At 51.2% G+C, this 27,170-nt stretch overlaps 1 protein-coding gene across 11 annotated transcripts in view; it reads right to left on the reverse strand.

Moving 5' to 3' along the window:
- CTIF (cap binding complex dependent translation initiation factor) overlaps positions 1-27,170 on the reverse strand; it is a 307,297-nt gene that overhangs the window by 171,698 nt on the left and 108,429 nt on the right. For all 11 annotated transcript variants that reach the window (XM_032654473.1, XM_032654474.1, XM_032654475.1 and 8 more), the window contains exons 4-6: positions 26,490-26,563; positions 25,383-25,487; positions 19,898-19,973 (exon numbers count right to left, since the gene is read on the reverse strand). In XM_032654473.1, coding sequence (XP_032510364.1) covers positions 19,898-19,973; positions 25,383-25,487; positions 26,490-26,563 — 255 coding nt within the window. The remainder of the gene's footprint in view (positions 1-19,897; positions 19,974-25,382; positions 25,488-26,489; positions 26,564-27,170) is intronic.

Below are 27,170 nucleotides of genomic sequence, written 5' to 3' on the forward strand. Positions count from 1 at the left end.
GCCAGCACCAGGGCGAGGTAGCCAGAGGACCTGGGTTCTCTCCAGCTGGTCGAGGTGCCCAATCTCGGGGTCCCCGCCTCCTGACCTTGCCCTTATCTGACCCTTTCTGCCCCTCCAGCCCCAGTTTTATCCTGCACATTGCAGCCTGAGGTGACAACGTGTCAATAGGACAAATCACTGCCAGTGACCGGCTGGAAATGGAACATTTCCAGGTAATCGGATGTACCCAGAGTGCCTGCCCTTCAGGGCTCTGAGCTCCTCAGATTAGGAGCAGCTGACAGAGCTGCACACGGACTAGCCTTCTGCCAGCCCCGGCTGGCTCTTTGGGGCACTGCCCTTTATCAACTGGGTGCAATGCGTGGTGCCGGAAAACCTGCCCTGCCTGCCCTTAAGGGTATCCTTGCTTATTTCAACATTTCCAGAAATGAGCAGGAACTCCCAGGTAAGGAGCTTAATGCTGCCAAAAGTTCTACACAAATGATTTTCAGGAACTGCAGAATACATGGATTGTTGAAATGCAAATTGGCAAAAGGCAGGGACAGCGTGTACTTTATGTGAGGCCCTCTAGAGCCAGTGTACCATCAGGGGTGGGTGGGGTCCCGTTTCTTAGCCAAAGAGGAGAGGCCAGCAATGACCAGTAGGCTTTCAGGGTGACTGTGAGAGGCCGCATTGCCCTGTCCTTTGCACACAGCTGGCTCCCACATCTCCTCTGGCATCTTAGCAACCATTCTACGGTTTTGTGACTTACTGAGCTCCGACCGCGTGCCCAGCCCTGTCCCAGGTGTGGCACTGGGCAAGAACCCTGCTCCCAGGACCCTGGATGCTTGCTGGGAAAAAGTCTTTCCCACCAGAAGGGGTCAACGGCAAAGCTAGGCAGGGTGAGGCTGGGATCCTGACGAGCTGGGCAATAGAGCTTATCTTTGGGTCCTGGACTGCATTTGCCCTGGTGGCTCTTGGCTTTTGTGTGGGAGTGAGCGTCTCTATAAGGTCTGAATCTAAGCAGATTTTCCCAGGCCCCTCAGACAGCTAGTGTGTGTGTGTGTGTGTGTGTGTGTGTGTGTGTGTGTGTGTGTGTGTGTGTGTATGTGTGTGTGTGTCCCCTCCTGGAGTCCTCTGAACAATAGGAAAGAAAAGAACCTATTTATTGGCATTCAGGAACATCCTGCTGCCCCCTTTACATTCTAACCCCAGTAACAACACGTCCAGGGCCTGGACTCAGAGGACAGACCACTTCATCCCTCTGCTCCCAGATACAAATGTCTGCTCCCACATCTGCTCCTGACAAGCACGTTAAGCTCAGCGTCTCCTACAATGCTCTCCCTCTTTCCCTGATGATTTAAATCTAACCATATTAGACTTCTGACTCGACAGGGTGGATTGACACATGCACTCCTCCTCTCTCAATAAAAAAAGTTATAAGCCTACAAAAGCACAGAGAACCAAAGAGATTTCAACACACTTTGGGAGGACAGAAATCAAATGGAGTAGCAGACAACCCAGCAGAGAGGGATATTGATAAGAAATGCACTGATGGAGCCTACAGACCTCCAGGGAGCTCAAGGCTTGGAGGTATCAGGGATCACAGAGGGCAGGGTTCAGGTGCTGGGAGGAAACAGCAGAACTGCATGAAAGTCTGCATATAGGACCCCCACAAGTCTCCTTCTGCACCCCACACAGCCATGCAACTATCTATCAATCCCTGCCTGCAGGCAAAAGATCTTATTTTCTGGAGAAGCTGAATAAGAGAAACTCTGACCTGGGGGCACAGGCACTCAGAAAATGAGAGAGAGAAATGGGTCAAAAGACAAGGGGATTCAGGGACTTCTCTGGTGGTCTAGTGGTTAAGAATCCGCCCGCCAGTGCAGGCGACATGGGTTCGAGCCCTGGTCCAGGAAGATCCCACATGCTGCAGAGCAACTAAGCCCATGCGCCACAACTACTGAGCCTGCGCTCTACAGCCCATGAGCCACAACTACTGAGCCCGCACACCACAACTACTGAAGCCCGCGTACCTAGAGCCTGTGCTCCGCAACAAGAGAAGCCACCGCAATGAGAAGCCTGCACACTGCAACGAAGGGTGGTCCCCGCTCGCCGCAACTAGAGAAAGCCCACACGCAGCAATGAAGATCCAACGCAGCCAAAAATAAATAAATAAATAATAAAAATAAATTAATTATTTAAAAAAATTAAAAAAAAAAAAAAAAAGACAAGGGGATTCAGTAGCAATGAGCATACCTAGCACCTGGATCTGGGTTTCTAAAAAACGTCCACTAAAACGTACCAGGCTCCAAGGATAATAATGGATTCCAGAGTTGGGCAGAGAAAGTCCATAATAAGCCTGGAGCAACTTCTTATGCCCGCAAGTAAGGAAGTACTCAAAGAATAACCAGGACATTTCAGAAATACCCAGGAGTGATTCTGAAGGGGCTCCCACTTGCCAAATCTGAGACGATTAGAGCATCAAAATAAGTAATAATAGTAGCGGATTATAATCCCAAGAGTAACATAAAAATCTATAAGACAAGACATATAAATAGAGGAGAAAGGAAAGATCTTCCTTACAGTAGAAAGTCCACTAAAATATGTAGATGAAATTAGAAAAGTTACCATTTGCCAACCATCCTGATGATATTTCCAGCAAGGATCATCAATAAATGCTAAAACCGGTGGGTCAAAATATTATCAGAAACAGTACAATCGCATGGTCTCAAATATCTCTCTGCAAGATACTTATTAACTGCAAAGGGCAACATAGTAACTTTGTGGTGGTGAGGCCTAGAAACTACCACGTGAACAGGTGCTCAGTGTTACATCACCAAGGCAACATCTTATGCCTCCTGGTATGAGGCACTGAGGACACAGTGCATGACTGAATCATGAGCAAACATCAGACAAACGCAAACTGATGGACATTCTACAAATTAACTGGCCTGTACGCTTCAAAAAATGTCAAGGTCATAAAAGACAAAGGAAAATCAAGGAGGAGGAGGCTAAGGAGACATTACAATTAAAAGCGAACTGTGATCTTGTATTGAGTTCTAAACCAGAAAAATAAATACCCAAAACAATTTCTTTAACTATAAAGAATATTAGTGGGACAACTGGCAAAATAAGGCCTGAAGATTATATAACAGTATTCCATCAATATTAATTTCCTGGTTTTGATCATGAAATTGTAGTTATATAAGAGAATGACCCTGTTTTTAGGAAAACACACTGAGGTATTTTTAGGAATAAAGTGGCACATGTCCACAATTTATTCTGCAAACCACCAAAAAAAAAAGAAAGAAAGAAAGAAAGAAAGAAAGAAAGAAAGAAAGAAAGAAAATTATGCAGAGACTGATAAAGCAAGCATGGAAAAATGTTAACATTTGGGGAATCCGGTGAAGGGTATACAGAAATCTTTGTATTTTATTTTTGCAACTTTTCTGTTATTCTGAGTGTTTTTCAAAATAAAAAGAAAAGTAAAATAAGATTCAATAATGAAGTAATAATCTGACTAAAAATGTAAGTAAAATTTGATATAACTAGACTGAGAAGATAGGGGTATAAGAGAGCAAAACTCACATCTACCATAATAGGAAGTCAGCAGATGATGTCTAAATTCGATATAGTTAAGAAGAGCAGTATAAGAATAGTACACCAGACAATAGAAATATTAGATATTTTATATATAATTAGAAATATGGTAGCACACCAGAAGAACAGTAGAAAAAAAAAAAGAAAAGTAGTTGCTTTGAGAAATGGAACTGGTAATTACAGAAGAATGAGGCATGGACTTGGCTATTTTCTGCTACCATAGGTCTTTCAGAATTATTTAGTTTTTAGTACTTTTAGTATTATTTAGTATTTTTAAACTATTATTTAATTTTCAGTATTTTTTTAAAAAGCGTTATTTAATTATTTACTTTGTGTGAACTACAGACGTATACTACTTTTGGAACCACTGGGTAGATGAATCTAATTCTTGGGGCCCCAACTCCCCAGGAAGGCATGAAGGCTCTTCAGCCTACCTTTTTTTTTGTTTGTTTGTTTTTCGCGGTACGCGGACCTCTCACTGTTGTGCCCTCTCCCGTTGCGGAGCACAGGCTCCGGACGCGCAGGCTCAGCGGCCATGGCTCACGGGCCCAGCCGCTCCGCGGCATGTGGGATCCTCCCGGACTGGGGCACGAACCCACGTCCCCTGCATCGGCAGGCGGACTCCCAACCACTGCGCCACCAGGGAAGCCCCAGCCTACCTTTTATGAATCCCACCTGCAGCAATGGCATCCCATTATACCAACAGGTTTAAGTGAGCTGTTACATCCAAGCTACAGGCTGTACGAGGTGGGAACGGCTATCGAGACCACTGGCTCTGACACACTCACTCTGGAGATGAAGATGCCGAGCCACGGAGGCAGAGGGTGAGCCAGCTGAGGCCCCTGGAGGCTCTGGCTTACACCCCGCCTGACACTGTAGCACCTCACGTTGGATGGAGGCTATGTCCATGACAAAGAAGCCACTCAGCATACAACACGTGGGCTGACAGCCCTGGGCCTCGAGGGACAACTGGGGCCCAGAACCCTCGGCCTCCTGTACCTGTCCTAGAGGAGCATGGGTCTCCACTCACCTCTCCCTGGATCCCCACCAGGCTGACAGTCGTCTGGGACCCAAACACACTCCAAGCCATAAGAAGCAAAATGCTAAATTAAATTCTCCATCAGTAATGAAAAAACTCAAGGTTTATAAACTCTGGGAGGGAGAGGAGCCTGGGGATGTAGAGGAAGCTACATATGGCCCCGCCACAGGACGGGGGAAGTGGAACTTCTCCCTGAACCCTCCAGGGGGTAGGGTGCAGGCCAAGAGGAAAAGTGAGGGTCTTTTGGGAACACAAGAACATATGTAATGCTTTAATCATCAGACAAGGTCTTTCCTCTAGAGGCACCCCAAGAGTGGGTCAGGGGGTTACAGGGTTGGGTCCAGAAGGATGGCAGAGCCTCCTCTCCTGTTTCACAGGAAGTGGGACCACGAGGCTCAGAGGTAGGACATGATCGCCTGTCCCTGGGCCAGGGCTCTGTCCTCATCAGCCCTCTGCTCCCAAAGTCAGAACACTGAACCTCAGAGGGAAAGGCCAGAATTGTTTTCTGGACAGATCTCAATGTTTAGCTTTTCCACAGTCTGTGCTGAGCCTGCAACTACGTTACTGTTATTATTTATAGTCTATTTAACATCAACTTTTGATTATTCCCTTTGTAGACAGAAGTTCGTGTTTGTTGTTTTATCCCCAGGTCAGCTTCCTCTCGCCACTAACTACGCCTCAGGGTCATTGCCGGCTGCCTACAGGCTCTGAGCCCAGGGACAAACTCCCTTCACCATCAGCTACTGCCCAACACACAGTGGATGACAAATCCGCTACACACACAGTAATGTCATCCAAAGAGAAGGAACAGGCGTAACTAGCCCAGAGCTTCCCCTCCATCTCTAAATAAAGGCTGCCTCCACACACACACAAAAAAAACCAAAGGGGCTTCGCTGGTGGCACAGTGGTTGGGAGTCCGCCTGCCGATGCAGGGGACACGGGTTCGTGCCCTGGCCTGGGAAGATCCCACATGCCGTGGAGAGGCTGGGCCCGTGAGCCATGGCCGCTGAGCCTGTGCGTCCAGTGGCTCTGATCACCTGCAAAGGCACAGCATCACTGGGGGCTCTGCTGAGGTTTCTACCTTTGACGGTGAGGTAATGACACCACCCCTCCAAAACCAGGAACTCTAATCCCCAGGGGCTCACCCAGAGCTGTTGGCACGGCTAGTGCCAGGATCAGGTGCCAGAGTCTGGGGGACTGGGTTGTTCCTAAATCATTCAACCCTCTGCAAATCCCCATCCTTGGCTGTCAAAGAGGGCAAGATTCTTTGTCCACCATTTGAGCAAAATAATGGTAAAGAACAAATAAACAACCAAAATTTTGTCAGCAAATAGAAGGGGATAGGTGATGTCAATTACCAGAGAAATTATCAAGAAACTATTAAGATAGACAACACAACTGGTATAAACATGAAAATTGCTAAGAGGCTACATCTTACTTGTTCCCAACACTAAAGAAATGCCAATTCTGTGACACAGCAGAGGTGTTAGCTAACACTACAATGGCCAGCATACTGCAATATAAATGGATCAAGTCAATATGTTATATACCTTAAACTTACACAATGCTACAGGTCAAATATATCTCAATTTTAGAAAAAAAGAAAAAAAAAGAATTTATTAAGAGCCAACTGCCTGCAAGTAGGTCCTCAGGCCTGGCTCTCAAACTTGAGCAGGCACCAGAATCACCTGGAGGACTTCTTCAAACGCAGATCGCTGGGCCCTAACCCCAGAGCAGCTGGTTCAATAGGAGTGAAGGGGAGTCTAAGAATCTGCATTTCTATCAAGTTTCTGGGTGATACTGAGGCTGCTGGTCTGAGGAACACACTTTGAGAACCCAAGAGTTTTCAGACCCCAGGATTTGGAGTGTGTTGTGCAGGGAGAGGCATGTAAGTGTGGGAGAGACACATGGGCATCCCAGTGATGTGGAGGGCAGCCCTTCTCTAGGGATATATTAAGTGCTCGAGGAACCCAGAAAAAGCAAAAAAGGAAGTGGGTTGTTAGAGAGGGCTGCATAGAGAAGGTGACCTTCAAGGAGTCTTTGAAGAACAGGTAAGTGGCAGGTAGGCGAATGTAGCCGGGAGGCCATTTAAGGCAGGGGACTGGTGCTGCTGGATCAGGACCCGTTAACTAGTCATAAGGCTAGAGCACAAGGCGGGAAGTCACAGGAGAGAAGCCTGAGAGGCCGGCAGGCACTGGGGTTAAAGGAAAGTCTGTGATTTTTCCCCATAGGCCTCGGGAATCATCGAAGGAGTTTTAAGCAGGGCAATAGGAAGTCTGGTAAAATCTTTACCTTTCTGGGTCTATTTGTCTGTGTAATGTGGTGATGGGCAGAAGGTCTGGGCAGGCCTTTTCCAGCCCTGACATGCTGTGATTCCATGGGGGCAGGGGACAGGGCATGGTGCCATCCAGTCAGTGGCCTCACCCTGTCGGCAGCCCCTTGCAAGCTCAGGGACCCAATGGTCACTCACACTTGCTTGGTCTATCTGTCCATCTGCCGCCTCCAGAATCCTGGCCAGCCTGGGAAGTGGAGACAGACAGCTGGAGGTGTCACACACATTGCTAATCTCTCCTGGGCCCGTTCCCCCTCCCCCCTGGCTTGCAGAGCCAAGCGGCCTGGGACTGTGCAGCGGCTCACAATGGAAGGAAGAGGGTGTAGGAGGGAGGTCCCCGGGCTGACCCTGGTATTGTTCTTGGGCCAGAAGAAAGCTTCCTCCTGCCTGGCCACTGCAGTGCTAGAAAAGACGCCGGCCGGCCAGCAAGAGTCAGCGCGTCCTGGGGGGAGCGCCTGCCGTCGGGGCAGCCTGGGAGCCGGGGCCCATTCACAAACGCCTGCAGGAGAGCACGTAGCCCTGTCCGCCCCGCCCCCTCTACCCTGCCGGTGGCTGCTCCCAGCGAGAGGAGCTGGGGTTAACGAAAATAACCGGGTTTCTCCACCAGGAAGGAGAACGAGACCAGAAATGGCACCCTGGCTAATAAAGGAATAATGGATGCTTCACACCCTCAGCGATACCTTCCTCCTCCCCCGCCTCAGCTGCTCCTTCCACCGCCCAAGGACAGAGCAGGAAGGTGCTGGACCAGGGTGCAACCTTGTTGAACCGGGACTGGTCCAAGTCACCAGGACCTTCCCGAGACGGCTGGGGTGTTACACCAGTCCTGGAAACTGCTCTAGGAACAGATGGTGGGGCTGCACGTGGGGTAACCTCGCTCACCCTGGGCTTTGGGGCCCCTCCTGGAAGGACCACTGGGTCACTGGGGTGGGTGTGTGCATGAGGGTGGCCCTGCCTCTGAGCGATGGTAGCCAGGGCCACCCCGCAGGCCAGCTTAGGGCATGCTCTCAGCCTGGGCTCCTGGTACCTCTGCTGGCCTCCCCCTCCCAAGTCCAAGTCATTCCGGGGTTGGGGGTGGGTGGGTAGAGCAGCTCTTGCTGTCTGTGAGATGTCCTGGGCCCAGCAGAGGTCACGAGGGAGGCCATCCTCAGTCTGGCCTTGCTTGGGCCTGCTACTCCCCCACCCTCCCCCATCCAACTGATCAAGCCCTCTGTCCCTCAGCAAAGGATTCTGGGTATGGTCTGGCCCAAAGCAGGGCATGGACCAGATGACGTCTCTACTGGGGGAAGGTCCTCTTTTTAAGGGACCCTGGCCTGTCCCTAACGAAACAACGAAACGTCCTTCCTTGGCTACTGTGGGAAGATGTGTACAATCTTAGGAATTCCTCAGAGGTCCCAGGAAGAGAGCACAAGGATTGGTCAGGGCTCAGGATTTGGCCCTTGGCTTCCTAAATCCTCCTTCCATCATTCATTTCTCTGCTCAAGAACGTTCGGTCGAGTCCCTGTTTGGTCAGGTTCCAAGGCCTCGAGCACCCGCACCGACTGCTCTGTCTGCTGTTGGACACGTCCCTTCAGGACTCCGGGACTCCCCCATTCTCTGTGGCTTCCATTTCTTCTGAACCACTGCTTGCTCAGTTCTGCAGCCCTACTGCCATACCTTTGCTTTTCTCTCTGTGAAACAACAGGAGAACCTCAAAACTGGCCTACAATGAAGTCCTCCAAATGCCCACGAAAGCCCTCAGGACTGGGGTGGTGGGACGGTGGTCTGATTCATCTAGGACAATTTCACCAAGCAGGTGAAATTTGACAGGGCCGTGAAAGAGCAGGGAGATTGGACAAGGGAGAGGTAAGGACACACGAGGTCTACGGGGCACACAGTCTTCGAGATCTCTGTCTTCGTAGGAGCTGGGGAAACACAACCTAATCTCTATCCCTCCACCGCAACTGCTGCCCCCAAATCACAGGAGGGACGTGTGGATGGTTCCCGTCTTGTCTGTCAAGCTCCCCAGTTCTGTGCTTGCTTCCAGGTGTAACTGAGCTACTTAGTAAGGCCACTTCACACCTATAGAGTGTTTTTTGGTCATTATACGACCTGGTTTATATTGTGACCCTCAGCAAAGCCTTGCAATGAAAGTCAAACCCGTATATGATCCCATGTTACAGCTGAAGAAATGGGAGCTGGAAGAGAATCGTTTTGGATGAACTCCAAGATGTTCTGCGTGTAGAACCGAAGGCCTCTCGGATGACAAGTGAATGAACTTGTTTGTCACCTGTTTTAACTCTCAGGGCTTTTTTTCTGTTTATACTCTGGATCAGTGTTTATCAATCTTTTCCTGTAAAGGGCCAGATCGGATACATTTAGGCTTCGACGGTGGTAGGGTCCACATTGCAGCTACTCGACTCTGCTTCGTAACACAAACACAACCACAGCCAGTGAACAAATGAATGGGCGTGGCCATGTGCCAATAAAACTTTATTTGCAGAAACAGGCTGGAGGGCTGGACTTGGTCTGCAGACCACAGTTTGCCCACCCCTATCTAAGACCCTAACTGTGCTACGGATAATTGAGGCTGTCCTATAAGGGAGGCAGATGTTTCCGGGACGCCCTAGAGCTAGAAAGCACTTGCCACCTCCAGTCCCCCCTCCCTGCATTCTGCCTGCACCCCGAGACTGTGAGAACCTGGTCCAGACTCAGCCAGTCGCCTGCTTCCCAGGAACTTTCCTAGCTGTCCCCAACAAAACTCTTCATGCACCAAATAATAACTTCTTGTAAAAATACTCCCAAACAACAAAAGTAAAAATAGGCTGGTCTCACAGCACACACTGCCTATGCCTTGCTACCTGGTGGTCTCAGACAGGAAACCATGGATCGAAGAAGTCCTGGTCTCCTCCTTTATTGTATGGGCACCTATTTTTATTCTGAGGGAGGAAGCACCAGGTGGGTGGGAGGGTGGCCAGAGAGCAGAGGGGCTCTCCTAGGTGAGCACCCCTGCTCAGAGCCGGGGCAGGATCTGGAGTCGGCAGGGGTTGGGGGGAGGCCCCTGGAAACCTTTCCGATTAAAAAAAAGGAAAAACATCTCTTCCTCTGTCAAAGGTGTCAGTAGGGGCTCCTCTCTCCCTTGCCCCACCCCCTCCTCCTCTCTTTCCATTTTTAGTGCCTACAGCAGTAGAGAAAAAAAAAAAAAAAAAAGAAAGATGTCCATTTTCTTGTTCTTGCTTATTAAGGAAATGACATTCACCCCTAACTTGCTGTACGTGACTACAGTCACCTAGAATTAGAAAATGGTTTTCCATCACCTCTTCCTCCTCCGTCACTCCTTACAAAGGAGCGCCAGGCTGCCTGAATTCCAATCCCACTCCCCCATTTGTAAGCCATGTGATTTGGGGCAGGTATTTGATCTCGGATTTTTTTGTCCGCAAGATGACGATAATAGTAGTACCTATGCTCTACAGGGCAGTTACGAGAATTCAGAGATGATACGTGCGGACACGTAGCTCAGACGGTACGCGATTTACGTGAGCCCCTGCGAAGGACTGTGGGGTGTTGGGGGTGAGTCCCTCTGGGATAGGAGCAAGTCAGGGCTCATTTAGTCACTCACCTAATATTTAATGAGCACCTATATGAGCCCGCATGGAACGTAACATTCCAGTGGAGAAGGCAGACCACAAAAATAAAGCATGCGTGTGATGATCACTATGGAGAAAAATTAAGCGGGGGTGGGCGGGAATGGGGAATACGGAATGGGGGTGACATCTGACCAGAGAAAGCATCGTCTGTAAAAGGAGATCAGTAACAGCACACACTCCACAGGGACGATGTGAGGATAAGTAAGATAAGAAAAAGCAAGCACCGTCACAGTTCCTGGAGCCTGGAAGGCACTTAGCCAGTGTTTGCACTGCGTTGCAGTCATTCATTGCTAGATGCTCATTACAGGGACATTAGGAGAATTGCATGTCCTGGTTCACTGAAAAGGCAGTGGCCCCTGCGTTTAAATTCAGTCCATCATGACTAAGACAATGCCTGGTCCACAGAAAGATGCCCAGTCAATCCTGGTGGGCTCAGTTAATGAAGTCAGACCGGAACCCCCATGGGACCAAGACGGGACATGAAGCAGGATCTGTGGAAGGGGGCAGGCCTGGGGTTGTGAGGGGGGACTTAGTTTTTACATGATTTTGCTCCTTGGCATCTCAGGATATTTTAATAATCCTCATGCCTGTGAGTTAGCATATCCTGGAAGTTTCCAGAAGACTTGGCCACAGAGCTGGTATAGCTCTAAGGAATGATAAAGTCACTCCTTCCCATCTGGAGGGCTGGGAATTGGGCTTCCAGCCGCTTCAATCCAGTGTGGGGCAGCCCCTTCCCACCAACCCTGAGTCCACACTGCAACAGCGCCACCTTCTGGAGGAACAAGGCTGCTCCCGCATCTGCCACCATTTTTATTCCTCCGAGCACTCGGTGATTTTCATTCTGAAAGCTCACATGTCCCTCAGATTCCTGGCGGGTGGGGTGGGGTGTTTCTCACCCTGTCTTTATTCGGGGCCAAGCGGGTAAACGGGGTGCTTAACCCCAGGCCTCACTGTCCCCCTCCTTTAGCTGGTCTCCTGTCCTCACTCTGGGTCCCATGTGAAGAGAGTACTTGGGCACATCCAGGAGGCCAGAAATCCCACTCGACTTAGTCATGTTCTTTGTTCAGTGTGCGCGCCATGCCGACCTCCCATCAGTGGGCCTACACGTTATGTACTGCACTAAACTAGGCCAGTCACCAGAGGATCAGAGCAACGGACCTGACCAGGTCAGGGTGAGCTCATAATTAACTGCAGACAGACACAGAATTTAGTTTCAAAATTTCCTAACAGGAAAACAAAATAAGTTGGGTTATGCAGTTCCCACTGTCAGACAAAAGACGGCAGGCGAAACGCTTCTGACAGAGAATTCAAAGAAAAATGATCAAAATGTGTCCTTTCAGAAAGCCTTAGGCAAGACATGAGATAACAACAATGTCTTTCAACTGGGCTTTTGTTTAAAATGCAGAAGCATCCAGGGCCGTGTGTGGAATAAAGAGGCAGTATTTCTGCAGGGGCCTGAGGAGACGCTGAGGAGAAACTGTTAAAGTCACCACACCTCAGGGGGAAGGAGCCCAGGGTGGTGTCTAGGCTGGAGGTCTTGGGCCAGAGGGGAGGAGAGGGGAGCGCAAGGGGAGAGCAGAACCCATTCAGATTCGGTTCCCTTGCCTTGCATTGAACTCAGTCAAGTTTATGGGGCTCCATCAATCCCCTCAGCACCGCCTGCCAGCCCCTGTCCTTCCAACGGCAGAAGCCAGCACTCTGTAATTCTCTAAGCCCCACGACGGCGGGTCTCTCCCCTGCAGGCCCAGGTGAAACCGTCTGGTGTGGGGAAGGCCACCAGCACGCCTCACTCCGTGGGTGAGCACCCTCCTTGCCTGTGCAGCTGATGGAGGCTTAATGGGTGTGCCCTCCGGGGAGCTGCCACGTGTTCCCAGGGGTCTGAGGATTGGGGGCGGGGCGGGGCGGTCCCTGGAGGAATGTCAGGCCTGTGAATGGCAGGGGATACCTGGACCAAACTGGTACTTCCTTCACTTGTGCGGTTGCCTCCTTCACTGCCTCATCTTCTCCCTTGTTCTGGGGAGAAGGCCTGAGCCTGGAGGGCCTGCGTCATTTTGGGGACAATATTAAGCACCGTATCTGCATGCTGAGCACCAGCGAGGCAAGGACACCTTTGGCTGCTAGGGACAAGGGACCTCCCGTTGCAAATGTGACTGCAGAGCCTCCAGAGCGGCGCGCTGGTGCCCTCTAGTGGGATCAGATCACGGCGCAGCCATCCGTCCCTCTGCACCTGCCATACCTGACCCTGGGGCCACCCTGGGAGCGGGATTACAAATGATGGGGGCTGGAATGTCCACATCACTGCCAATACGGCAGGCTGGCCAACGGCGTTCCACGGTTCACAACAGAGGTGCCAAAAATGCAGGCGGGACCCCCAGGACTCCATTCTAAGCCCAGTTGTATAGGTGTCAGCTTCTGCCCTGCCCTGTGGCTTCACCGCCTGAAACAATGATGGATGTCCTCCTAAATCCATGTTACCACGTTCAGGGACTCCAGCTGCCCTTCCCAATCAGAGCTCTTGGGGAGCAAAGCTATAGCTTCAGCTCACCTGAGGCTGCTGAGCTTGGGGACGCTGAAATCTGGCTTCTGGCTGTCACCCAGCCCAGCTCACTCGCTCTTCCCCCTCAACTATCACCCTTGGGGACAGTCAATATCACCAGCATCAGCCTTTACTGACCAACTAAACGCCTCTTATGGGTGGAGGACTGTGCCTGGCGGATGTGGGTACCTACTGTCTGCCCTGGTGCCTCAGGTTCTTGGGTGGCTCCAGGGGCCTGAGTCCCAGCAGTGGGGTTCCTGGATTCACTGCCCACTGTGCAAATACAACCAGGTGGGACCATCAGGGATCGAGTCCTTGGCTTTGGCTGGAGGGGGCTGTGGACAGGCACCCAGGCATCAGCAGCTGACCTCTGACTGAGGCACTCCCACCGAGGACCACTCACTGTGACACGTGCCCCATGTGTGACTCCCAGTGAGAGACAAGCTAGCGCTCCCAGAGATCTACAACAGGCATTAAGTTGGGGGCCCACTGGGGCCCTCGGCTCCTGACTCAGCCATTCTTTCAAGCCCCAGGCTGCAGACACTGCATAGCACTGGAGAGGCAGATGGAGCATTCAGGGAGGGGACCAGACTTCCCTCTACGGGGACGCTGACCTGGGCAAGCCACCAGCGTTTGCACAGGCGTTGATAGCTGCAACTCTGCTCTACTGTCATCAGAGCACATGTCTCATTTCTCTTCGAGACTGTGCCCCTCCTGGCAATTGTATCTCATGCAGTTCTCTCTCTCTCTCTCTCTAAAAGGCTGGTGCAAAGCCCCTGTCCATGAAGAAGAGTTAGGCGAACAAGTGAAGAAAAGAGGAAATCGGGGCAGAAGCACCGTTGCTGACCCGACTGCCTCTTTCTCCGCTAGCCCCTTTGCCCTTGGATGAGGTCATGGGACTAGTTCTGTCCAATGGGCTAAGTACAAATGATACTTCTGGGTCAAAGCATTTGAGACCCAGATCATGACCCTCCAGCTCTCTCTTTGTCCCTGCCAGGGCCACCTGGGTACTTGTGGGTTGAGATGGTAGGGCCACAGAATGGAATCCAACTGGACGTTTGAGCCTCTGCTTTGGAAAGGAGCTGCCCTGGAGGGTAGCTAGACCCTCAGCAGAAATCTCTGTAAGTGACAAATAATATCCTGTGTGTGCGGCCTCTGAGATTTGGGGGTCTGTTTAATATCATGCCATGGCCTATAGTATCTGAACACAGCAGATGATTGAAAAATTCTGTCTTGTTTAAAAAAAAAAACAAAAAACGACATACGCCCCGGTTATCACATCAACAAGAGCACAACCAGGTTCATGTCAAAGTTCTTCTGGGAAATGATGGTAGAAACTCATAGGCAGAAGGATGGACTGAACCTTAAGACGAATATCTGCCTCTCTTCTTCTGGGTGAAAGAAGTGGAGAGCAGGTGGGCAACGAGCTTCAGGCCAACCTTCTCCCTGCGTCCTCATATTTTTGTTCCTTCCTGCCTCCAGGAGGGGAGGGGAGGCTCTAGGTTTCTTTCTTCTCCTCAAAGCCTGACTTCTGTCTAAGACAGTCTCTAGGAAGCCCACTCATCTCTGCTCAGGCCCTTGACTGCTGTGGATGGGCTGGCGTCCCCACACTATGGGTGGGGCTTCCCTCCCATTCAGCAGTCTTCAGCTGGGTGCATGCTGTCTCCCAGATGTACTTGGAAATGGGAGGTGTTTTTGGTGGTCACCGTGACTGCCCTCTCCCCACTCTCCTCAGTGGTTGAAACCGGGAACACTAAACACCTGTACGTATTGGACAGGTCCACACAATTAAGATCTGTCCCACCCCAAATGCCAATAGCTAGGCTAGCTGACCCTGAGGCCCCAAGGCCAAACAACGGAACCAGCCAGCCCTGTCTAGGAGAACACTAGGAAAATTCAGAAAACAATCACCCTGACGTGCTCTCTCACCAGACCTCAAATTCTACCGCCAGAGATATATGTTTTGGGATCAGGAGGCCTGTTGGCCTTGTCCTAATGGTACCACATGAAATGCAAACACCCCAAAGAGACGTCAAGCCCTGAGCACGATCAATGACAACTTTTCAACTCTTGTGTATAATTTTGATAAAACTGCAGACAGTCTGTGATGCTTTAACAAATACAGATTCCTGGGTACAATCAGTGGGTGTGGTCACCCGCCTCCAGCATGGCCCCCAATGATCTTGCCTCCTGATATCCACACCTTTGTATAGTTCCTTCTACATTGTACCAGGGTTGGTCTGTGCAATCAACGTATATAGCTTGTGGCATGGTGAGAGTGTGTCACTTCCGAGATTAGGTTAAAAAAGATTAGGACTTCTGTGTTGGATGCTCTCCACTCTCTCACCCATGATATGTCTATGTCTGTCTATCTGTCTCTCTTCCTTCCTCCCTCCTTTTGGAGGAAGCCAGCTGCCATGATGTGACACTCAAGCGGCTTATGGAGAGGCTCATGTGAATGAAGCCTTCTGCCAGCAGCCAGGGTAGAACCGAGTCCCCTGCCCTCTGCCATGGCAGGGAGCCACCATGGTAGTGAGTCCTCCAGCCCTAGTCCAGCCTTCAGATGACTGCAGCCCCAAATGACACCTTGATCACAGCTTTGTGAGAAACCCTGAGCCAGAACCACCTGGCTAAGATGCTCCCAGATTCCTGACCCTCAAAAACTGTGTGTGATAACAGATGTTTATTGTTTTACGCTGCTAAATTTTGAGCAACTTATTACACAGCAATAGATAACTAATACAGTGGATCTAGGGTAAGACCCAGAAAGCTATAGATCTGCTCAGGGACTTGTCTGTTGGTAGTTTTCTGAGGGCAAAGCTGGTTCAAAGTGTTGGTGTGTGTGATATCAAAGCCCGTCCCCTGTGTGGATCCTGACTGGGCATGGACACCAGAGGTGTAGGTTTCCACTCCCGGCACCTCTAAGAGCTCATGTCTCACGCAGTCCCTAGAGACCAAGGATGTTTGCTGATGGATCGTTTCTGAGAGAGAGAAAACCCTAGAATATGAAACCTGAGCGGGACTTTGGTCAGATGATTTTCAAAATCTGTTCAGTAGTGGAACCATGTCTTCAAATGAAACCATTTGTAGAAGACTGGTTTAGAGACATGGGCTGAGCTCTTCTGGGCGGGCCCGCGTGGGGGTCCACTAGAGCCTGCTTCTTCAGCCACCCCACTCCCCACTCCAGGAGCGCCCCTGAGACGCCTCTGGAAAATCCCAGAGCTTTACAGTTTGCAAACCTCTAATCTAGTTCAACTGTGTCATTTTACTGATGAGTAAACCAAGGCCCACAGAAGGGAGGTCACTGGCGCGTCTGTGGCAGACGCCTATCCTTTGACTCTCGTGACCTCTGATGCAATCTTTCTGCACTCCTTGGGTTGCCGCTCAGGACAAATGCACAAGGTGGAGATAGGGTATAGGAAATAGCTCCCTTCCCCACCTCCTAAGAAAGTGGGGAGCCCCAGAGCCTGTCCACCAGCAGAGGGAGCACCTCCTATGTGCCAGGCAGTGTTTTCAGTGCTCCATGTGAATTCATGTGCTCAGTCTTCCAGACAATCCTAGGTCGTAGATACTGTTATTATCCTATTTTGCACAGGAGGAAGTAGGCAGAGCAAGGTAAGGAACTAGCCCGACCCCTTGGCTAGTCAGTGGCACAGCCAGGATGCCGTGGTGTCCAGACACCAAGCCCTTAACCCCTGCACTCCGCTGCCTCCCCCAGGTAAGGGCCTGGCTCCCTCTCTCTTCCAGCGGGAGTGAAAGGCCCTCTGTTGTGCTCCCCAAGGAGCTGGGAGGCAGTCACCCAACAGGAGATGTGGTCACACCTGTAACTTTTCCGGCCAGGATGCCCCAGGCTTCTGGCTCAAAGGCCACTGAGGGGTCAACACCTCTCCTAGGGCAGGGAGCTCCTCACCTAGGTCAGTGTCTCTCAAATGTACTTTTTCTATCACTATCGAATGCTGTAGGCATTTAGGAATGGAGTGATAAAGTGGCAATTTCTGAGTACTTTACCTTTTGACTTTTGCGCCAGGGCTAGCTTTATATTAGCTGTGAGAATTTAGTACAGATCCAGGCCAGAGGGTATTTCATTAGCCGATACTCTGTGCCTTTGACCTACACATCATGGCCTAGACCTTATTGATTATTTTTCTCTCAAGCACAGGAAAGTTGCAAGAACGGTGCAAAGAGCCCCTCCCCCCAACCCCCATCCTCCTCACTCAGGTTTCTCTCTCCCTCTGTGGATCTACACACTCATTATCATTCACCTTTTTCTAAACCATTTGAGGACACGCTGCAGACATGAGGCCACATATCCCGCAAATATTCTAGCGTGTGTTTCTCAACAACAAGGACACTCACCTACCTAACCATCATATAGCCCCCTAAATCAGGACACTTCTAGCCAAGAAACACTACTGCCACAGACCCCAATTCACATTCTCCCACTGTCCAACAAGGTCTCTATTTCTTTCTGGTCCAGGACCTCAAAAAGGAATACATATTGCATTTAGTTGTCTGCCTCTTCAATCCCCTTCAATCTGGGAGATTCCTCAGTCTTTCATGTCCAAGCAGTTTTAGAAGATGGTCTTTCCATTTGGTTCCTCATGACCAGATGCAGGCTGTGCTTTCTTGGCAGGAAAACCCCAGAAATGATGCTGGGCTTTCTCCGTGCAGCACATCAGGTGTCCACTCACCCCACACTGATGAGGTTAATCCTGATCACCTGGTCAGGTTGGAGCCTGACAACTTTCTCCACCATCAAGTCACCACACTTTCCCTTATAATGAGGTGAGCCCTACATGTGCCCCAGCCTGGTGCCTGGTGAGTTTCCAGTCTGCAAGGCAGGGAGGAGTCCAAACAGAGCCCAGTGGTCTCAACGAGTTAAGGGGACGGAGTTCAAAATTCAGGGAGTCCAAGGCCACTAGATTTTGGAAGGCAGAGTAGCAGAGAGGAGAGAGCTGCACACAGAGAGAAATCCAGAAATTGCAGGCCCTTGAGTCTTTGGCTGAGCACAAATGTGTGCACATATGTGAGGAAACTTCCAGGGCTGGTGAAAAGCTACCTGCAACAAATTGATGGAGTAATCTCCTAAGATCACACACGGCTGGAAATAGTTTGTATTCCCAGCTGACATGGTGGAAATACCTCCTAGGACATAAAGCACTGAGTGGCAACTTCAGAAGGCTATTGACCCAGTAGCGGAGCAAACTTTGCTCTAAAGGCTTCCCACCTAACAAAGCTTAAAAAGCAAGCCTTGAAAGGATCAAACTCTTGAAGTAACTTAACTGTGTCCTGGAATAAAGTTCAAAATATTTTAATTAATAATAATAATATCCAACACCCTAAAATTCCTAATATCTTGCATCTAATATAAAATTACCAAGCATGCAAGGAAAAACACAACCCATACCCAAGAGAAAAATCAGTTAACAGAAACAGACTGTGAAATGACATGGATGACAGAATTAGTAGAGAAGGTCATTAAAACAGCTACTATAAAATATTCCATATGCTCAAGAAGATAGGAGAAAGCATGAGCATGAAGAGGAGAGAAATGGAAGATAAATACCAAAAAAAAAAAATCCATAACTGAACTTCTAGAGATGAACAATATAATATCTGAAACGAAAAATATACAGGACAGGATTAACAGTAGATTAGACACTGCAAGAAAAGATTAGTGAACTTGAAGACACAGCAATAGAAACTATCCAAAATGAAACACAGAAAAAAAGACTAAAAAAAAAAAGCAGAGCTTTGGTGAACCATGGGAAAATATGAAGAAACACAGTGTGCATATAACTGGAATTGCAGAGGGTGGGTTCTGGGGGAGGTGAGGAAGATGATGGCCGAAATTTTTCCAAATTTGATATAAACCTACACTATAAACCTACAGATGCAAGAAGCTCAATGAACTCCAAGTGGAAGAAACACAAGGAAAGACCAGCCCAATCAGATTGCTGAGGCCTTGACGGTTCATTCTATTGCCTCCCATGACTAGGCCCAAGGCATAAACACTCAGCCAAAAAGTGGGTACGTCCCGCAGGGAGCTGGAAGAGAAGAATGGATGCAGCTGACATAGCCAGACAGACTGGGAAGAGAGAGGAAAGCGTGATGCGGTGAGTGCAGTGCATGGCAGGTCACGTGGGGCAGGATCGGTCATGGAGGAGGGTTTGCTGCTCCCCTCCTCTGCAGGAGGCCTAGCCTCATTCCCGCAAGCAGCTATACTCCTACAGCTTCTGCCCAAAGCCCAGCACCAGAAGCATCTAGGGACCTAGATTTGCTGTCTCTTTGATGAGTAATCCTCTTGTCCTGGAGCCCGGCCCGATTCAGGGAAAGGAGTCCAATCAATGACAAAACCGGCAAGCACAGCAGACACCTGGAGGCTGGCAGGACAACTCCACTTTTCAAAGGCCTAAAAATAGCCCTGACTACATTTGAAACCATGACAGCCCTGCCAGTCCCACCAGAACACGCTGCAGGTTGCCTCACCTCAGACATTTCAGGTCAAGGGACAAAAGTTTCCCAGTTTGCTGAGTTGCCAGTGCATGGGCCATTTCATCCACGTCAGGTCTGCCACCAGCACCTGTGGCACAGCTGAGCACAGGCTGCCACACACACATCACAGTGGGACACTTTGCACCAAGGCAGGTACCCACCCCGGCCCACCTACCACTGCAGTACATCCAGCTATACCCTGCAGGAACAAGGGGCCAGTGGCAGAGTTTAGGCCCTGACCAGGCCGAGGGCAGGGGGAGGGGTGCTGTTGGAGACTCTGCCCCTACACCTACCTGCCAGGCCGGGAGGACCTTCTCGATGTCATTCAGGTTGATTCCATCCCCATCTTCCAGCTTCCCTTTTCCACACCTGGACCAGAAAAAACATAACAACACTGAAAGGACAGCTCATTCATGCATCCTGTCCAGGCCCAGTAAGCCGGAAGAGCAGGGGTCAGGAGACACCAGGTCCTACTCTCCCTCAAGGCCGAAGAATCAGCCTGTCCCACCTGGGGGAAATGGCCCTGGAGAAGTGCCCTCCTCCCTCAGGCCTGCAACACAGGCCCTTCCTTGAGGACAAAGGACTCTGTGCAGGCAGGAATGTGGGACCTGGGGTGGGGCAGAGGCACTAACAAGGCATCCATCCCCTAGGGAGGTGAAGGATACCAGAGTTCCCCTTGACCTTTCCAGGCAAAGAAGTTACGCTCCTTGCCAGTGAACGCCCCAAAGCATATCACAGATCCTGCAAAAACCCATCATTTTGCCCGGTTACACCAAGGGGAAAGCAAATGAACAGAGAGATCGAGCAACTTTCTCAAGGTCACACAGGCCCCAACAGGGATTCCTCCCTCCCAGGCCTGACTGTGCCAGTCCAGCAAGCCCGCTCAGATGCTGATGCTTTGTCTTCATGTCCTCTGTGGGCGGGCACACCTTCAGACCACAGGTGCTGACCCCCATTCACTGGCAAAAGCCCACATCTTCCACATATTTGAGGGTGCAGACTCTGGAACTGCAGGGCTTGGAACCCCAGTGGCATCGCTTACTAACTGGGTGACCCTGCTCAAGTCACTTTCCCTCTCTGTAACTCAGTTTCCTCATTTGAAAAACGGGGATAATTACTAGCCCCTCACATCACAAGGTGGTTGGAGGATTAAATTAGTTAATGTATTGAAGTGCTTAGACCTGTGCCCAGCATACAGTAAACGCTATAATAAAGGTATATGTAGAAAATATATTATCATGGTAAATACAGGCAATAATACAGTCAAATTACAACAAAACAAATAATAAGGTAAATATATTAGTGCTACTAGGACTGTTATATTTACTGTCGTTGTTATTGTTATTGGGACAGAGCAGTGCGGTGACTGATTAATAGCATAGATTCTAGAGCCAACACAGCCTCATGCAAGTTATTCAGTTTTTCTGGGCCTCTAGGTTCCTCATCTGTTGAAGGAATAACAGCTCCTACCTCCCTAAGCTGTGGTGATTTTTAGATAATACAGGCAAGCGGTTAGAACCTGGATTGGTGTATGCACAGTGCACGGTAAGTATTAGTTACTATTACTATTATGTATTGTTATTATTATTGGCCCAGGGATGGCGAGGGCTACCTGATGGGTTGGTGGCAGCATGTTCCAGTTCCAGAGTTAATGCAACTCTCAAATTTCAGAGTAATTAGTTCATTTGATCAAATATCTGCCAAGCCTCTCTTGTGTTTTTGGACCTGTCAAGTTTTCCTGGAGTCGTGGAAAATAAATCCCACGTGGTTCCTGCCCTCAGACAGCTCACAGCTCTTAGCCGAGGAGTCCTAAGCCCGTCTACAGGGCAGTGAACCTGAGCACCAGTAGGGGGCAGCATGAGATAAGTGCTATGAAAGTCCCGTGCACAGAGGCACCCTGAAACTCCAAGGAAGAGAAACGGGGTGGCTACAAAACCCAGCACAGCTTGGGAGAAGGGGTGGGGGATAGGATCTACGCCCCGTTCAACACACGCTTGTGTCCCTGGGGGCTCCGCCTTGATCTGGGCCCTCTGAGTCACAGCGCGGTGGCAGTGTGGCAGTGCTAGGTGGCAAGCGAGGACGCAGGAGGGGGGGTGGGTGGGACTGCGGAGCAGCTCCTCCCAGAGGAGCAGCATCTAGAATAGCCTGGGGCGGAGGGCGGGGAGGTGGGACACGCGATGGTCCAGCAGAGAATCTTGGAGAGCATCCCAGGCAGAGGGCAAAGGCCTGGGGCTAAGCGCAAGGGTGTTGCCAGCAAGGAGGGCAGGGTTCTTGCGGCTGCAGAGGGGTGGGGGGAGGGGGCCAAGGGGCAAGATGGCGCTGGAAGGCCAGGGTTGGGAGCACAGCTTGGGTTCTGGCCTGTGGAGATGGGGTGGTAGGGGTGTGAGGGGACTTCTTGCCTCTTCAGCCTCCAGCCTGGTGGTGATGTGTAGGGCTGCAGAGGAGGTGGAGAGAGGTCTGGAAACACCAGCTGCCTTTCCACTAACAAGTCTGCCCGTGAAGATACCACCTGCTCACAGACATCTGTGTTCCCTGCGTGCCGGGGCAGTGGGGGGAGGGAACTGGGGACTCTGGGGCTGACACCCTTCCCCCAGGTCATGTGAACATGTAACACACCTCTGGCTCCAGCCACCCTCGGGCACCAGCCTAGCACATCGTGGCACAGCCTTTCAGTCTCACCTCATCAGCCCCTGGGGTCGGCAAGGAGGGCTGCTGTCCCCCTAGGCCCGCCCTGTCGGGGGCTCAGAACTCCCTGGAGGGAGGTTCCAAGGGCAGAAGGTTGCTACAGACCAGCTGAGTCACTGCTGCCAACAGGGCTTCCAAGGTAACAACCTCCTCTGATTTCTGTCCCTCCGTGGAAACACGGGCTGCAGGAAGCCTTGGCAACCGAGTGGTACCCTACTTCCAAGAGCTGCTGCCGTGGCTGGGCATGTGGAGTCCATCCCCAGAAAGGCCGGACTCCAAGGGTGACACAGTTCTTGGCTTAGCCACAAAGTGGCCACAGGACACTGCACCCAAACTCCCCAGCATCCCGGGAGAGATGGGATTTGGTCAGAGAGCCAGGTGTCTATGGGAGACCCCGGGGCACTGTCAGCAAATCTGGCCGGCCCCACTGAGTGAGTGAGCCTGGTGGTGAGCAGGTGTGGCCAGTTCCTCTGGCTCCAGAAGGAGCAAGGGCCCTCAGCACAAGGGGAACCTTTCCTCCCCTGGATAGTCATTTGTCGCTACTGCCACACCGTGTTCTGTTAGGACGTTAACTTGTGTGAACTGGTGCAGACGCCTTCGGAAAGCCTGACCATCACTCGCTCCCCAACGGACACCTTCAGTCCATGAGGCAGTGTCATCACTTCTGTCCTTTGGGCCTCAGTTTCCCCACTGGTTTTGCCATCCATGTGCCCCCAGGGGACAAAGGAGAGATGGGCGCTTCCCAGGGAAATGCCACCTCTCTCCAGAAGGCTTCCGCAGACGGTTCATCCTCCCACGGTGCTCCCTTCTTGACCCCCGCCCCCCGCATTCACTTTCTGTAACTGCACACCCGGCCCTTATTTTATACCGTGTGCTCTCTGAACGTGTGTGCATAGTCTCAATCATGAATGGGTTCATGTCTCTTTTTAACAGTAGAGTGAATAGAAATAATGCTTCTGGGCATTATTCTGGGACCGTATTGTCTACGGGGTGTGTGTGTGTGTGTGTGTGTGTGTGTGTGTGTGTGTGTGTGTGTGCGCGCCTCACCATTTGGGGACCCAGCAGGACTGGTGACCGGGCTTCAGAAGTGCAAAATGCTCCTCCCTTTCCCATGGCACACAGCAAGCTCCAACTGGCTCCCACCACAGGGCAGATGGGGAACACCGCTTCTGCAGAAAAGCAGCTCCTGAACTTGACCTGCTGAGCAAAGGTCAGCTTTCCTAAACTCAGAAGTGTGGAGGGCACAGCCCTGCGCAGCCAAGCAGCTCAGGGGAAAAATGGCCCCAGTGCTGCTGAGTGAGAGGGTTGAGGGCACGGTGAGCGGGTGGACGGGTGTGAGGCAGGGCCAAGGGAGCCCCGTGGTTGCGACTCTGCTTTGCACTATCTCCTCCTAACAGGATGCCTCCACGTTCAAGGGCAACTCCTCTCTCTACTCGAAAAAAACATCCCAAGAGTTTGGACAGAACCCTCACAGGCAGGGGCAGGACAGTGGAAAAAGGACAAGTAGCAACCTGGACTTCTACTGGTATCTGGTGCTGTATCCAGGGAGACAGTGTCAGAATTGAATTGAATTACAGGACACCCAGCTAGTGTTGAAGAATTGCTTGTGGATTTGGGGAAAAAAATACACACACATCAGAACTGGTGTCAGAAATTAGCCATGTGACCCAACAATTCCACTCCCAGTCAAAGACCCCGAAAGAATTGAAAACAGAGACTCAAACAAATACTTATACATGGATGTCCATAATAGCATTATTCACGGTAGCCAAAGGATGGGAACAGCGCAAATATCCATCAGCAGACAGATGCATAAACAATGGAATGTTATTCAGCTATGAAAAGGGTTGAAGTCCTGATATAAGCTACAGCGTGGATGAGCCTCAAAAATACTATGTCGAGTGAAAGAGGCCCAACACGAAGACCACATATGATTCCATATATATATATATATACCTCCAGATATCTATACCTATATATCTATATAGAGATAGGGAGATAGGTATAGATACCCCAGAATAGATAAATTCATAGAAACAGAAAGCAAATTGGTGGTTGCCAGGGGTAGGCGTTGTGGGGAAATGGGAATAACTGCTTAATGGGTAGGGGTTTTATACTGGGGTGTTGAAAATGTTTTGGAACTAGATAGATGTGGTGGTTATACAACATTATAAATGTACTAAATGCCACAGAGTTGAACACCTTAAAATGGTTAATTTTATGTTATGTGAATTCTACCTCAGTAAAAATTATCTTAAAAGGAAGGAAGGGAGGGAGGGAGGGAGGGAGGAAGAAAGGAAGGAAGGAAGAAAAGAAATCATCTGTCTCACACCCCTGTGTGTGGCCGGAGTCACATTCCTGTCCGGAGGTCAGCCCAGGCCCTGACACCATCTCTAAAAGGGAAAGTAAACACTGATGCATGAACTAAGGAAAGAGTGAGACGACCGAGTAAAAGCAACCACTACCCCAGTGGTTTGTTTTTTGTTTTTTTTTTTTGCGGTACGCGGGCCTCTCACTGCTGTGGCCTCTCCCGCTGAGAAGCACAGGCTCCGGACACGCAGGCTCAGCGGCCATGGCTCACGGGCCCAGCCGCTCCGCGGCGTGTGGGATCTTCCCGGACCGGGGCACGAACCCGTGTCCCCTGCATCGGCAGGCGGACGCTCAACCACTGTGCCACCAGGGAAGCCCCCCAGTGGTTCTTAAAGTGGGGCCCCTGGACCAGCAGCATCAGCAGTTCCTGAGAACTTGTGAAAAATGCCAATTCTCAGGCCCCACCCCAGACCTCCTGAATCAGAGACTCTGCGGGTGGACCTAGTGATCCCTCTTCTTATCAAGGCGAGACCCACTGCTCTAGACTGTTGGCAAGCAGGGCCACTGTGAGTGGTCAGGAAGGGGAGCAGGCAGTGTGGCTGGAGGGGGCTGGGCAGTGAAGGGTGGAGGGATTCTGGAGAGAGGCCAGTGAACCTGCAGATCTGAGCCACTGAGCCTCTGGACATCAGCCTGCCCAAGGAAAGGCCCCCCTCTGCCCCGGTATAGCCACAGCTAACCCTCACCTCACCAGCCCCTATGTGGGAGTTCCCCACTGCCCCTTACCCTTCACGGTCGATGTGTGGCAGGGGCTGCTTGGGCGTGTGTCGGAGCTTCCGGTGGAACTGGGTGAAGTCCAGCTTTTCAGGCTGCAGGTCCCAGGTGGCACCACTAGAGGGCGAGGGAGGGTGAGAAATGTGACAAGCCCAGTTACTGATGGGGATGAGACACCCCCGGCACACCCCAGGCAGGGCATCTCAGAAAGAGGTGGGCAGGAAGAAGGAGTGCCCACTGGCCACAGGCAGGGGTCAGGCAGGGACCCTCACTCAGAATGGAGCCTGAAATGTCGGTTCTGCGCTCACAGACAACAGGGCAAGTGCTTGCCTGGTAGCCTTCCCCTCTCTTCAACCCTGCTGTATGATAATAGATGCCTATAAAACACAGGTGTGGGCCTGATGCTCGCTCTACAGTGGTCCGCCTGAAACACTGGAAAGCCTGGGGAGAGTGTGTCAGTTGGGGAAGCAGGAGGCCAGGTCCCCCAAGGACCAGTCTCAGGAGACCCACGGCACTTCCATGCTGGGCAAGCCTGAGCCAGAGCCAGGGTGAGCCTGGAGCACAGCCAGAGTTGGCTAGCTCCAGGGCCGGGGCAGAGCTGAGCTAAAGGGCCACCACCATCCATGGTCTGAGGTCATCACTCTCCAAAGAAGGGGACACCATGACAGGAGAGCCCGTCAGCAAACCCTCCAGGGGCACCAGCCCCACATCCTGAGAAAGCCTGGCCAATACCTGCCCTTCCAACTTGGCCCGTGAGGAAGCTTCTAGAGCCTGAAGCACTGACAGTTCTTCCTTTTCTCTGGACGCCTCTCCGCACCCCCCGGCCCCTGCCTTCCATAACCTCTGGTGGGAGGGGTGGGGTGTGCAGCCACAGCTGTCCGTCCTCAGCTCTAACACAGCCATGTGCAGTTCCCCCACCGCCATTTTCCTTCCTTCTCTCTCTGACCTCCTTCCTCCAGCCTCCTCCTTTCTATTTCACCCTCCTGTCTTTCTCTCCACTTCTTGATCAATGAACTCTCAACAATAACTCAATCCCCAAAGGCCCCTCAGGGCATAAGGACCAGTAAGCTGGGGTTCCAGCTGGAGCCACACACCACAACAAGAGGAAGAGGAGCTCACCTGAAGGAATCAAAGGTGTTGGCAGCCCAGATATCTGTGCCCAGCATGTCCAGAGAGGTGTCTTTGCTGCCATTCTGGAAGAGATGGAGGATGAAAGGGGTGGCATTATTTGCCTGGCCAGGACATGGAACAAATGGGTGGAAGGCCCAATCCCAGCGAGGGTTGCAGAGGGCCCCCTTCCCCGCCATCCCCCTCGGTTGGTCATCCTGGGCAGCTTGGAGGCTGGAGTGAGCCACTGGAGTGAGTGTCCTGGCTGGTGCACCCAGTACGAGTCAGGGGGACCCCAGCCTCCCCCAGGCTTGGGCCCTCACTTTGCTGGTGTTTGACAGATCTGTGTGGTCAGGTACAGGGCAGCCAGGGCTCTGCTGCTCCAGCCCGTGGCTCTCTCCTCAAAGCCTCTATACTAGTGAGCTGCCAGCCTGATGGCAGCAGCTTCTCCCAGGCAGGGGCTCTGCAGAGCCAGGCACACTGGAAGGTCTGTGCTGGGAAGTTGACTTCCTTTGGAGTTAAGCCCCACAGCCCAAAATCAGGTGGCACCAAGAAGCTCCCACTGACCAACAACTCCAAAGATGGAATTTCTCTAAGTCAACCAGCTCCGGTCTTCTTCCTTTGTTGTTTCCTATATGACTCATTCCATAGGCAGAAAATGCTCTACTCGACCCAGCTTCTCTGATCTGGCTT

This window comes from Phocoena sinus, chromosome 14 (genome assembly GCF_008692025.1).
Source record: "Phocoena sinus isolate mPhoSin1 chromosome 14, mPhoSin1.pri, whole genome shotgun sequence".
Lineage (NCBI taxonomy): Eukaryota > Metazoa > Chordata > Mammalia > Artiodactyla > Phocoenidae > Phocoena > Phocoena sinus.